The sequence below is a fragment of the Caretta caretta genome, chromosome 3 (genome assembly GCF_965140235.1).
Source record: "Caretta caretta isolate rCarCar2 chromosome 3, rCarCar1.hap1, whole genome shotgun sequence".
In the NCBI taxonomy this organism is placed as follows: domain Eukaryota; kingdom Metazoa; phylum Chordata; order Testudines; family Cheloniidae; genus Caretta; species Caretta caretta.
This window is the reverse complement of record NC_134208.1, coordinates 56,819,282-56,832,670: the sequence shown is the minus strand read 5'-3', so window position 1 is coordinate 56,832,670 and position 13,389 is coordinate 56,819,282. Positions and strand designations below refer to the sequence as shown.

The window sequence follows — 13,389 nt, the reverse complement described above, 5'->3', positions numbered from 1 at the left end:
AGACCAGGTCATGATTAATGCAAGGGATCATAGGTCATGCATCAGCAAAGATTGGGAAGCCAACTTAGGGTGTGAAGAGTTTTAGATTCATCCTACACTGCAGGAGACTTCTGTGATCAGAGACTATTTACTTAAGAAGAAGTGATCTTATGCTGTCTTTAGACATGCTCTTAGACTATTTAGTCTTCTTGTGGACAGGAGAAACCAGTAGTGAATCCAGTGTTGCTGGGTATAAAAATCCCTCAAAACCCTTTCGGGGAACTTGATACTTATTTTCCATTATTTTAGCAGTGACAAGTTGAATTTACATCTGGATATAGATACCTCAACTACAAGAGAAACCACTTTGAATTGAATTCTTGCCAGAGAATTAATTCAGAATATAAAAAAAGGGGGAACGGGGTACCAGACATCATCACTTACTTGAAAATTAAGGAGCACCTCCTGTCTGTAAGTACCTACATGAGGAGAAATTTTCTGATATTAGGGGGCTCTAATCCATTAAACAAAGATATAACAAGATCCAATAGCCGTAAAAAAGAAGACCGATGCAAACTGGAAAAATACAGTGCAAATTTTAACAGTTGAGGTAATTAACCACTGGAACAACTTACTAAGGGATATGATAGATTTTACTCTCTTTATATTAAAGACTCTAAGACAGATGCTGTACACCAATGATAAATTATCAGCAAGGATCCTAGTTTTCCCCATGATTAAAAAAATAAACTATATAATGAAACAAAAATCCACGTTTTTCTGCAATTGAAATGAAATGCTGAACTTTAATTTCCCTAGCCACAATATATATAGGTATCAATTGAACACAATGTTTTACTGATATACAGTAGAACCCCATTTATCAGAGACTCCATTATCCAGCTCTCCATATTAACCCAACCTAGGGTGACCAGATAGCAAGGGTGAAAAATCGGGACGGGGGGGGGGGGGGGAAGGTGGGGGAGAGTATAGGCATCTATATAAGACAAAGCCCCAAATATCGGGACTGTCCCTATAAAATCGGGACATCTGGTCAGTCTAACCAAATCACCAGCCACCCAGGGCTGACACCACCCTACCCCCATCTTGAAATAAGGGATAGAAAGCTCTTTGCCAATTCTCCTGATTATCCAATCTAGCCCTGGTCCCAATTAGATCAGATTAACGGGTTCCACTGGGATGGGGCCATTGGAAGGATTAGAGGAAGAGAGTACATTAGAAAGTTCTGCATCTGTGACAAGGAGAAGAGAATTGTGGGAGGGAAGAGAAAGCAAGCCAAGCCAAGGGGGAAGATAATCTTGTATTTTGTCAATTTTCTCTTGGAAGACATCTGCAAGCTTCTGTGCACAAAGAGAGCGAGCGAGCAAGCGCACGTGCCCATGGTGGATATATGGTAACCAGGATTGCAAGTGTGCAATTCATTTAACTTGAGACCCGGAGCTATTTAGCTCTGAAGATGGCAGAACTGAAACAGGAGAGAATAAATTTGTAGTGGAGAATGTCAGCCTGGTCATGGGATTTCTGCAAGAGACACCGTGCACTGCAAGAGCAGAAGAGGAGGAAACAGATATTAAGGGTGCATCAGGGCTGCAGGTTGGCAGGATGGACCTTGCAATGGAAGACAGGCACCAAAGAGTCAAAGGGGGTGGGGGGAGAGGGGAGGGAGAAAAAGAGAAAAGCATGGACAGAATCAGCAGCCCTATTAATGGAAGAGAAGAGAGAGACCAGAACATGGACATAAATACTAAGTGAGAGGGCATGGTGGTGGTATAATAGACAACTGAAAGAGAAGATGATTATCGAAGAGGAGGAACTCAGCAGAGATTAAAGAGAGCAGTGTTTGATGAAGACCGAGTCAAAGTACAAAGATGTAAGATTTCAAGTAATCAAATTCTGGAGCTCTAAGAAATCTACATTATGGTGGTTATGAGACAAATTTACTACACTCTTTGTAAATTAAAGACTCATTTAGGTGCTAAGCATTAAAATCCGCAAGTGTGAAGGAGACAGTGAATACTAACAAGCACAACATGGAGTTGGGTTGTACCCTCAAGGTGCAGCCTGAGATCTGTTGGAACCTCTGTGCCCCCTAACAATTCAGCTGGGTTGGTCTCTCTCACACTGCTCTGATGAGGAGACCTAGCCAGCCTCTGTTATCACCCAAAACAGCAGCAGATGGCACCACACACCCAACCAAGTCACCCAAGTGCTTTACCTAAGCCACTCATGGACCAACAATAAAGGTACCGGCCAATTTCCCAGCTCCCCAGCCTTGCACCGCTACTGGAGCATAAACCCAGTATTATACCACTGCACAGGGGTCTGTACGGTGCAAGTAGTCCCCTTTCTCCTTCAATGCAGGGGAGATATGTACAAGCCTTTGTTAACAGAGCTAAGATTCCCTAACACTTCACTCAAGAACACTGGTTAAGATAAAACACAAAACAAGTTTATTAACTACAGAAAGGGAGATTAAGTGATAGCAAACAAAAAAAATTTCAGTCTAAGTCTCATACAAACTGGATAGGATTTGAATCAGCAATTTCTCACTCTGACTCATGGCAGAAGCAGGTTTTAGCCTCCTTACACAGGCTGGGCTTTCTTCTTACCTGCTAGGACCCCTCCGCCCCAGTTCAGTCTTTGTTTCTCCAGTGTTTCCAGATGTTGTCTTGTAGGGGAGTGAGTCCTAGTCATGAGGTCACTTCCCCCTTATATAGTTTTTCCATATGGTGGGAACCCCTTTCTTCCAAGCCCGGTTCCCGGCCCAGTTTGTGGAAAAGTACAGGTACCCAAATGGTGTTCAGTATCATATGACCTGGTCACATGCCTTGTTGAGTCATAGCAGCCATTATCCATAGGCTGCCTAGGAGTCCCCAGGGAAGGATAACGTCTTCTATAGTCCATTGTCTTTGTTGACAGGCCATTAGCACTGTCTAGCTTCTTCGCTGTTTTACTTGAAAGGCTAGTTGTGGGTGTCTTCAACTTTACAACATCTTTCAGTAACACGTACATAGCAAAACTTCATATACGACAGCACATACAATCCAATGAGATATTAATGGTTACCTGATCAAGACTTTTAGAATGACACTTTGCAAAGCATACTTCCTACAAAACACATTATAATTACATCACCATGGTAAATATGGAGTGCAGAATGTCACAAACATACCACATACCTTCTGAAAAAATGTAAGAAACAAAACTACCCACGTGGCTTTACGAGGGACTGATCGAAGGCCTGAGGCCAGAAAGAGCTGGAAATGGAGGTGGAAGGGGGGAGGACAATAGCCAGAAAATGGTCATAGCTTGCTGAAAAGAGATAACATTACCGACAGAACACTAGCAAGTATTCAACAATCGTGCATTGGAAAGGAAACCTAGATGACACAGAACTAGTGATGGAAAAGACCTATGTTTTCATAAAAGCTATTTTCTGTCAAGATTGGGATTTCTTTGTGCTACATGCTGTACAGTTTAATGTGATACTTGTCTAGAAAAGCTTAAATAATGCAGAGTTTGGTGTGTGCTAAGTATTTCTCCCTTTCTCTCCACCCCATGGCTGATCCACAAAAAGATATAAATCTGACAGAGCTCCTGGCTATTGAAATTAGTCCTCTAACTCAAACTGTAAAGTCTCACGCTTCATCTTAGGAGGTGCCCAGTTCAGGTCCCTGTCCTGACCATCATAGCTATGGCTGTCACAATGGAGCAGTTGATTATTGAGCTAATACAAAGGACTAGTATCACACTTGTTGAAACAAGGTAATGACCAAAATTATTTTATGCCTTTTATTATATTACCCACTATATAAATATTTTTACATTTTTAAAAATATGATACAAGATTCAGAGTAAAGGAAACAAAGTATGCAGTCTGTCACTTTTGGACAAAATAATTTCCCTGTTTTAAGCCTGACCATGCTCTAATAAACCTTAGATTTCACTCATCACATCATTCAAACCAATATTGCTAAATATTTTGTTTATGAATATTTAAGGTCTAATATGTGTAAGACTCATCTTCAGCACTTAGGCAATTAAGTTATTACTTTTTAAAACACATATCACCTTATTCTAGTGTTGCAACATTCACACCTCAAGTAATAGCGTCTGTACCGGATGTTAAAGAGATAGCTTCTTGATGCTTTTAGAGTAACAGCCGTGTTAGTCTGTATTCGCAAGAAGAAAAGGAGTACTTGTGGCACCTTAGAGACTAACCAAGAGCTGTAGCTCACGAAAGCTTATGCTCAAATAAATTGGTTAGTCTCTAAGGTGCCACAAGTACTCCTTTTCTTCTTGATGCTGTGCACTGACCAACCACCAACCCACTGAAACAGGATTCACTTCTGTCCATTAGAAAGCAAGGGCAATAGTGAAGCTTCAAGAAAGGTTTAGGTCAGAGACTGCAAAAAACCCCAAGGGGCTTGCTCCTGATTGTGGATTACAATTAGTTTACAATTAAACGAAAAGATGATCGATTTGCATCAACCGTCCAACCGGTTTTTGCAGCAACGGTTCAAATCCCAGCTCTTTTCCTCACTGCAGCTTGTTTACAGGAAGCAATTTGGGCCCAGTGTACTCGTAGGCCCATACCCCACAAGAACTTCAACTCAGCCATTAGCACGGGCAGAGATTGGCCGGCTCTCCCGCAAACCAGGAGCCCCGGGAGCGTTTCCAGCGCCTCACAGGAACGCGGCACACAGCACTGGTGGTAACCACCTAGCACCGACCTCACCCGACACCCCCACTTCGGCCAGCCCGGCCAGAGCAAAGCCCGCTCGCCATCCCGGACTCCGCCTTCGGGCCCGGGGCAGCGGCCGATAACGAGACCTGCCCCACGCACCGCGTCCCAAGAAGTCAGCTGCCCCGGGGCTGCTCCGTTCTGCCGGCCGCCGGCGCAGCGGAGAGCTCCCATTCTGCTGCCTTCTGCCCGGGACCCCGGCCCCGCTCCCCCGCAGGGAGTCACCCCGGCCCACGCCCACCCGCGCCCTCGCTCCACCGACCGCGGGCCACATCGCCCCGGAGCCCGCGGCCCCGCCCGGGCACTGCCAGCACCCGCGGCCCCTCCCCGTCCGCCCGGCCGTACCCTTGGCCTCGCAGTCGGCGCAGTACTTGTTGTCCTCCTCCCGCAGCAGCTTGGCCAGGATGGCCTGGTGCTGCTCGTTCTGCTTCTGCGCCTTCTCCCGGCACGAGCGGGTCGACATGGCGGCGGCTCCCGACGCGCTCGCAGAGCGAGGACCGGCTCCGCTCCAACCCTCCCGCAACCGGGCACCGGCAGCCGGCTGCAGAGAGACTTCCTCAACCGGAACTACTTGCAGCTACATCCGCCTTCAAGCCTTCCTGGCCGAGTAATGCGTCCAACCCAGCATAAGAAAATAGTCCCCGGTTTGGAACAATAGAGTCCAGAAGCTCCTGCACCATGAGACTGCCTGGTGGCCTTCCCGCGCGCTCGCAGCCTCTCCGATTTAACTGAGATCAAAAAGATCCTCCCACTGTGTTTAAATTAGAGGTGGAGTGCAAACCATCGCACGTATCCATCCGCCCACAGGTGAACGCCTCAGCGAGATCCGGGCGCACCTCAGTGACGGCGGGGGCGGGGCCTGGCTCGAGCCTCTTTCGCTGACTGCGCCTGGTGCCGGCTACCTGCAGCGACAGCCGCAGCGGCGGGGGGCGGGGCTGAGGGGGCGGAGCCTCGTGCTCTCTCCACACGCCTTGTTAACTCCAAGGGGTGGTGGGGTCTCCCAGGCCGGTACATTTCAAAGCCACCGATTCCCGAGCAGTATTAGTCTGGCATAACCTTAGACGTTTGCAGGAGGCACAGTCTTAGCAACCATTCAAAATGCATTGGTTAGACCCCAAACAGCAGGAGACTGGCTTAAAAATCACGAGGCTTTAGACAAACAGATTGTGAACTAGTTACTAAGGTCTTCAAGCTTTTTTCAGGATTATGAGGGCTAGAAGCGTTTTTAAATAAAAGCTGAGCGTTTCATGCCTCGTGTGTCTTTTAAACGTAGAGTGTCAAGAAAATCATCAAATGCCATGACTTGGTGGCTGGTGCTCCCTTCCTCTCCTGCCATCTTCACCTTTGTCACTCCTTTCACACCACTCCAGGCCTCCCAACTGCAGGGGCAGCTATAGGTTATGTGCATCACCACTACCAATGAAAGAATGGGACCCCAGAGGCACAAGCATAAGAGAATTTGGTATTCAGTTTCCCTCTCCTTCTACCCTACTGCTATAAAATAAGACTGGTCAGATTTGGGCTGGAGGGAGGGCGGCATAGCACAGTGGTTTGAGCATTGCCCTGCTAAACCCAGGGTTGAGAGCTCAATCTTTGAAGGGGTCATTTAGGGATCAGGGCAAAAATTGGGGATTGGTCCTGCTTTGAGCAGGGGGTTGGACTAGATGACCTCCTGAGATCCCTTCCAACCCTGACATTCTACGATTCAGGAGTTGCCATATCTGCATATCATGTCTGCAAGCACCCACAAAGTGCCTGGTAAAAACATGATCTGATTATTAAGACCTAGGACTCAGGACACCTGAGTGTTTCCAACCCTGTTTTTGACACTGGCTTGCTGTGACCTTAAACTGCATTAAAGCACATAGCTAGAATTTTTTGACTGACTTTGGTAAAGGCTCTTATCTTCTATGTACATCAGTTTTCCTTTCTTTAAAATGGACATAATTATACTTACCTGCCTTGCAGTGCTCTCAGATATACAGACCAATTATTTAAAAAGCATTATATAAGCACAAAATATTATTTAAATTGTATGAATTGGGAAAGTGAGACAGAGCACTTAAGCATATTGTCTTGAAGGCACTGAGGCCCAGTGGATTAGCCATTGCTTTAACAATCAAGAATCTTGGTTTAATTCCAGATTCTAATGCCTACTTATCCAACCTTGGGCAATTAATTTAGGACCTGGTTGAATTTCAGAGGTGTCAAGTTCCCCATTCAGACTGAAGTCAAGGAAATCTCTGTGTGCTCAGAAACTGAAAATGAGGGTCTTATTTCTAAGAGCCTATCTTGCCATCAGTAAAACAGTACTGATTTATCTACCCATCTCACAGTGGGGCTGAGAGGAAAATTTAGTTAATATTTGAATAGCACTTTGAAAATAGAATGCTTTATATATACTATTAGGTTCTCCCTGCAGCTTAAAGAAGGACATGGAAGTACAAACATCACTCCCTGTATGCTAGCTCTGCTGTCTTTTTTTCAGAGCCTAGAGAAGGACAGGATATTATCAGAATAAACTATGCTTTGCAGAATTACTTTGATTTTGTGACGCAACCAACAGGTTTGAAATAATTTAGCCAGAGGTACAAATCCACAGAGAGATGGCTCAGGCCCTTCATCTTCAAGACACAGAAGATGATTTCCAGGTAGCTTACTGCATACATTTTTCAGCCAATATCTTAAAAACTGAAGCTCTGTGTATAGATCAGGGGTGGGCAAACTTTTTGGCCCGAGGTCCACATTGAGGTTGCAAAACTGTATGGAGGGCCAGGTAGGGAAGGCTGTTCCTCCACAAATAGCCTGGCCCCCGCCCCCTATCTGCCCCCTCCCACTTCCCGCCCCCTGACTGCCCCCCTTAAGACTCCTGACTCATCCAATCCCCCCTGCTCCTTGTCCCCTGACCGCCCCCTCCTGGGACACCCACACACACACCCTGACAGGCCCCCTGGGACTCCCACACCTATCCAACCCCCCCCCCCCAACACACACACACACACACTCCCTGTCCCCTGACTGCCTCGACCCGTATCCACACCCGGCACCTAACCGTCCCCCAGGACTCCCACACCTTTCCAATCCCCCCTGTTCCCCATCCCCTGACCACCCCGCCCCAGAACCTCAGCCCCATCCAACCCCCCCCCCACCCCGCCCCCACTCCCTGTCCCCTGACTGCCCCCTGGGATCCCTTGTCCCCTACCATGCTGCTCAGAGCAGCAGGAGCTCGCTGCCACGCTGCCCAGTAGAAGCAGCAGGCCAGAGCACTGGTGGCGCAGCGAGGCTGCGGGGGAGGGGGGACAGCAGGATAGGGGCTGGACTACCCTCCCTGGCCTAGAGCTCAGGGGCTGGGCAGGATGGGCCCGTAGGCCAGATGTGGCCCGCGGGCCATAGTTTGCTCTGATATAGATGTTAAAGAGACCAAAGTGCATTTGGTAAGTGCAAAAGTTTGCTGCAGTCATGCAAAATCTCTTCTCCCCGCCTGTCCGTGGCTGCTATCCTTCGCATCACACGCCATTACAGTGGTGCTAAATCTGGACAATTTGTGAAATATTTTGTGATCTTAGTTGTTGTCTAAATAATACAATAGCATACTTACCGAACTGGGAAATACTCCCAGATTCTCAGTGAGTGTTTTGCTAAATCAGAACAGTATTTGCATAAATTTGACTTAATAAGGATGCATTCATCAAGTACACAGTTGTTACATTAAATAGGTGTGACACTGTAATCTCTGGTGTAATACTAAAGCTGATAAATAAACATCAAATGAAGGAGGGTTCAAAACCCTCACTCAAAGGAAGGAGGGTTCAGGAAGCAAGTTACTTCTAGGTCCTGGAATTACAGCTACATTGGGAGTTTCTATTATTATCCTTGTTTGCTAAACACACACACAAAACCCCAAGGAAATTCCATGCAATACTGTAAACACAACAAGATTTTTAAAAATTCAAGGATGCAAAAATCAGAAAGTGCAGAGTTCAAGTTTTAAAAGCTCAACCTTATCTCTGGTTCCTTGTGCTTATACTTTATAATAGCTATACATCTTTATAATTTTACCTATTATGCATCAATTAATACAGTGCAGTTTTTTTATATAATTCAAAGAACCAGGAATACAGAGGCGAGCAGAGACACTACCAAGTGATGAACACTACTTGGAAAAACTTGGAAAACTGTATTTACATAAAGGTGACAAAATTATGCTTCACGTTCCCCAAAGGTTTCACTAAATTTTTTCACACATTGAGGTCATAATTATAAAGTAGAACACAAATTAAAGATCTATGATTTATAAATATTGTATCATTGCAACCAGTTGGTAGCTGATCCCAGGACAGATATGAGCTGTAACGTTCCCCGGCCCCCACCCCCCGCTTTCCTGCTGATAATAGCTCACCTTACCTGATCTCTCTTGTTACAGTGTGTATGGTAACACCCATTGTTTCATGTTCTCTGTGTATTTAAATCTCCCCACTGTATTTTCCACTGAATGCATCTGATGAAGTGAGCTGTAGCTCACGAAACCTTATGCTCAAATAAATTTGTTAGTCTCTAAGGTGCCACAAGTACTCCTTTTCTTTTTGAGGATATAGACTAACACGGCTGCTACTCTGAAACCTCCCCTCTTAAAAAGAAAAGGAGTACTTGTGGCACCTTAGAGACTAACCAATTTATTTGAGCATGAGCTTTCGTGAGCTACAGCTCACTTCATCGGATGCATACCGTGGAAACTGCAGCAGACTTTATATACACACAGAGAATATGAAACAATACCTCCTCCCACCCCACTGTCCTGCTGGTAATAGCTTATCTAAAGTGATCATCAAGTTGGGCCATTTCCAGCACAAATCCAGGTTTTCTCACCTTCCACCCCCCCACACACAAATTCACTCTCCTGCTGGTAATAGCCCATCCAAAGTGACAACTCTCTACACAATGTGCATGATAATCAAGTTGGGCCATTTCCTGCACAAATCCAGGTTCTCTCACCCCCTCATCCCCCTCCAAAAACACACACACAAACTCACTATCCTGCTGGTAATAGCTCATCCAAAGTGACCACTCTCCCTACAATGTGCATGATAATCAAGGTGGGCCATTTCCAGCACAAATTCAGGTTTTCTCACCCCCCCACCCCCATACACACACAAACTCACTCTATGGGGGTGGGGGGGTGAGAAAACCTGAATTTGTGCTGGAAATGGCCCACCTTGATTATCATGCACATTGTAGGGAGAGTGGTCACTTTGGATGAGCTATTACCAGCAGGATAGTGAGTTTGTGTGTGTGTTTTTGGAGGGGGGTGAGGGGGTGAGAGAACCTGGATTTGTGCAGGAAATGGCCCAACTTGATTATCATGCACATTGTGTAGAGAGTTGTCACTTTGGATGGGCTATTACCAGCAGGAGAGTGAATTTGTGTGTGGGGGGGTGGAAGGTGAGAAAACCTGGATTTGTGCTGGAAATGGCCCAACTTGATGATCACTTTAGATAAGCTATTACCAGCAGGACAGTGGGGTGGGAGGAGGTATTGTTTCATATTCTCTGTGTGTATATAAAGTCTGCTGCAGTTTCCACGGTATGCATCCGATGAAGTGAGCTGTAGCTCACGAAAGCTCATGCTCAAATAAATTGGTTAGTCTCTAAGGTGCCACAAGTACTCCTTTTCTTTTTGCGAATACAGACTAACACGGCTGTTACTCTGAAACCTCCCCTCTTAGTCACCATTGTTCATTGTTCATTCATAGTTCATTGTTGACTGCATCATCAGAAGTAAATTATCCCTCTTCTTCTCCCTGCTCCTCCTCCTCTTTTCCATAAAGAGGAGACTGAGCATCTGGTATTAAAATATATTAGTCAATAAATTCCAAGCTGTGACTGCATCATCTGAACATCATCATCATGGGAAATCCCAAGGGACATAGCCTCCTTGCAGAACGAGCCCCAACCAGAACAATCTCTAGCAAGGTTCTTAAAGTAATCTGGCTGAATATTCAGTTTATGTCCATCACTGGCAATCTTATTGCACCACCAAAGCTTTTGTTGATCACCTGATCTCTTTTTATGTAGCAGCATTCATTGGTATATGTGCTATGTAATTTGTTGGTCTTCCATCCTAATAATATGTTCATACCAAGAAATCTGCCAAAACCAAACCAGTGTTGATGGAGGCAGTTGCTGGGTTCAGCTATGAATATCTTCCATTGCCCATCTCATCCTGCCACTTAATATGGAATGGTTGACAAAGACGAAGAAAATCAAACCACTGCTCTTCAGTCTGCCATACAACAGATTGTGACTGCATTAATCCATTAAAACAATGTCACAGACACAAATGGCCTGATTTTCATAGTGGTGAACACAAACAGCTGCACTGAAATCAGAGAGTTGTGGTTACTCTGCACCTTTGAAAATCAGGCCAAGAATCTGTAAATGCTAGAACTGGATCTCCATTCATCTTTTAAAGGGATTAATCATCTGGTGACATCCCAGCATGTAATGATACATCTCAGGCACACAAGCTTGTTTTACAGAGAGTAATTATTACTCTCTCAATTGCAGTGCTAAATACAAATGACCAGTACAGTACAAAATACAAAACTGACAGGATATAAATAAAATAGGTGTGGGTTGATGGACATATTCAAAGAGCTCTGCTGCTGATCATAAATTGTACAAACTCAATGGACCATGAATAAAAGACTTTCATACAATGAATGTCGAACTACTGAAAATATTGGACTACTATATTCTCTACAGTAATTGTGTAATACATGAGGAAATGGAATAGTCCTCTTTGCTGTGACAGGTCTGTGGAAGACCCCTCTGAAACAAAATATTTTGCATTCTATATGTTCAGGATGTATTTTCAGTTATTTAAAACATGTCTGTTTCAGCCTGTATTACTTTTAATTTTAGCTTATTTTAATTTGGGGGGGTTTAAACAGCTGTTATAATGAATCTATATCTCAGAGAGAATATTAGAGGAAACTATGAGTCATACAGTTGGCTCCCTCAGTCTCTGAGAATAAGAAAGCCAGCCTTAGGTACCAGCAGCTCTTGACAACTTGCCAAGGACAAGTGCAACAATCAGTTGTGAAATCAATTGCTGCATAAACTAATTTGGAATTTGGAAGAAATATACAGAGAAAAAATAAAGTGAACTGTGAAATACAGGAAGAAACAACTGAGCTCCACTGTGAAGATTAGTGTTTTATGTATTGCTCTGAAAAAGCTGCTCTCTGGAACCTTTAAACATTGACTAGGATAAAGTGAACAGTTAGGAGATGGATGACCAAAACTAGGGAGGTTTTGTAAAAGTGGCAAAGAGTCCTGTGGCACCTTATAGACTAACAGACGTATTGGAGCATAAGCTTTCGTACCCACGAAAACTTATGCTCCAATACGTCTGTTAGTCTATGAGGTGCCACAGAACTCTTTGCCACTTTTACAGATCCAGACTAACACGGCTACCCCTCTGATACTTGACACCAGGGAGGTTTTGTTCTTCCCTTCAGATGGTATGGGTTTTACTTTCAGCTCTCTAATGACAGGAGTTTGTGATCCATATATTGCATAGTTCTTGTAGTGCCCCAGTGAAGTCATACACTTGGAGAAGGTCTTGTCTAAAGAACTAAGGCTCAGAGCCTCAAAAATATTTAGGCATCTAACTCCCATTGATTTCAATGGGAGCTAGACATAAATACCTTTGAAGATCTGGCCCTAAGTAATTGCTAGGAATCATCAGGCAACTTACACACACACACACACACACATTTATATGTAGCTATTGAAGACAGAGATGTTCTTCCATAATTAGTACTCAAGGAATATGTTATTTTGTTTATCTGATATTATTTTATGTATAATAGCTGGTGTAAATTAATCCATGTTTTACATTTTCAAGTCAGAGTGCTGGTTTTAAATAAAAGGGAATATTGCCATCAGTTTGAAAATCTTTATTGGTCCTACCAGTATTACCCATTATATTTAGAGAAAATCTTTCTCAAATCAGTAAAAGTATTAAAGCCAGTAGAAACACTTTAAATATGACTGTGACAAACTGGGAAATAACTGAATTATTTTTCATGAATGTGGTGCAAACCTCTGTGGTTATGATTCTGATGGGTCACTTGCAATTGAGTTAGATCAAAAGAGCTTGCTTAAGGAACCAAGCAGGAAAGCTGACACAATGACACACACAAGAGTCCTTGAGGAAATAATGGGGAAGCTGTTTATTGGGGAATACCTGCTACCTGGCTCTAGCCAGGCTAAGAATGGATTACTCTTCTTAAGGCTAAGCCTAGAATCAAAAGGAGGATACTAAACAGTAAAGGTCCTTGGACCATGTGTGGCAGGTATAATAGGCCAGGGGAGGCAAAGCCTCTCCAAACCCAGGCAGTGGCCCCATCCATGCTCCACCCCAAGGCCTTGCCCTCGCTCCACCTCTCCCCCAAAGCCAGCAGGGGCTCGGCTCGAGTTGGCCAGTGGCCCAGGGTGGCATGGGCCGGCAGCAGCCAGGGGTGGCCCAGAGCCTGGGAGGCTTGGAGTATGGTGGGGGGGTCTCAGGGATACTCTAGCTCCTGTGGGTGACAGGGGGGCATGGTAGGGGTGGGACCTTGGATGGGAGGGGGTGGGGCAGAG

At 44.8% G+C, this 13,389-nt stretch overlaps 1 protein-coding gene across 2 annotated transcripts in view; it reads right to left on the bottom strand.

Moving 5' to 3' along the window:
* The window catches only part of SMAP1 (small ArfGAP 1), a 227,291-nt gene extending 221,691 nt beyond the window's left edge, over positions 1-5,600 (bottom strand). For both annotated transcript variants that reach the window (XM_048845987.2, XM_048845988.2), the window contains exon 1: positions 5,090-5,600. In XM_048845987.2, coding sequence (XP_048701944.1) covers positions 5,090-5,207 — 118 coding nt within the window. In that variant the 5' untranslated portion in view covers positions 5,208-5,600. The remainder of the gene's footprint in view (positions 1-5,089) is intronic.
* Positions 5,601-13,389: the final 7,789 nt, after the last annotated feature.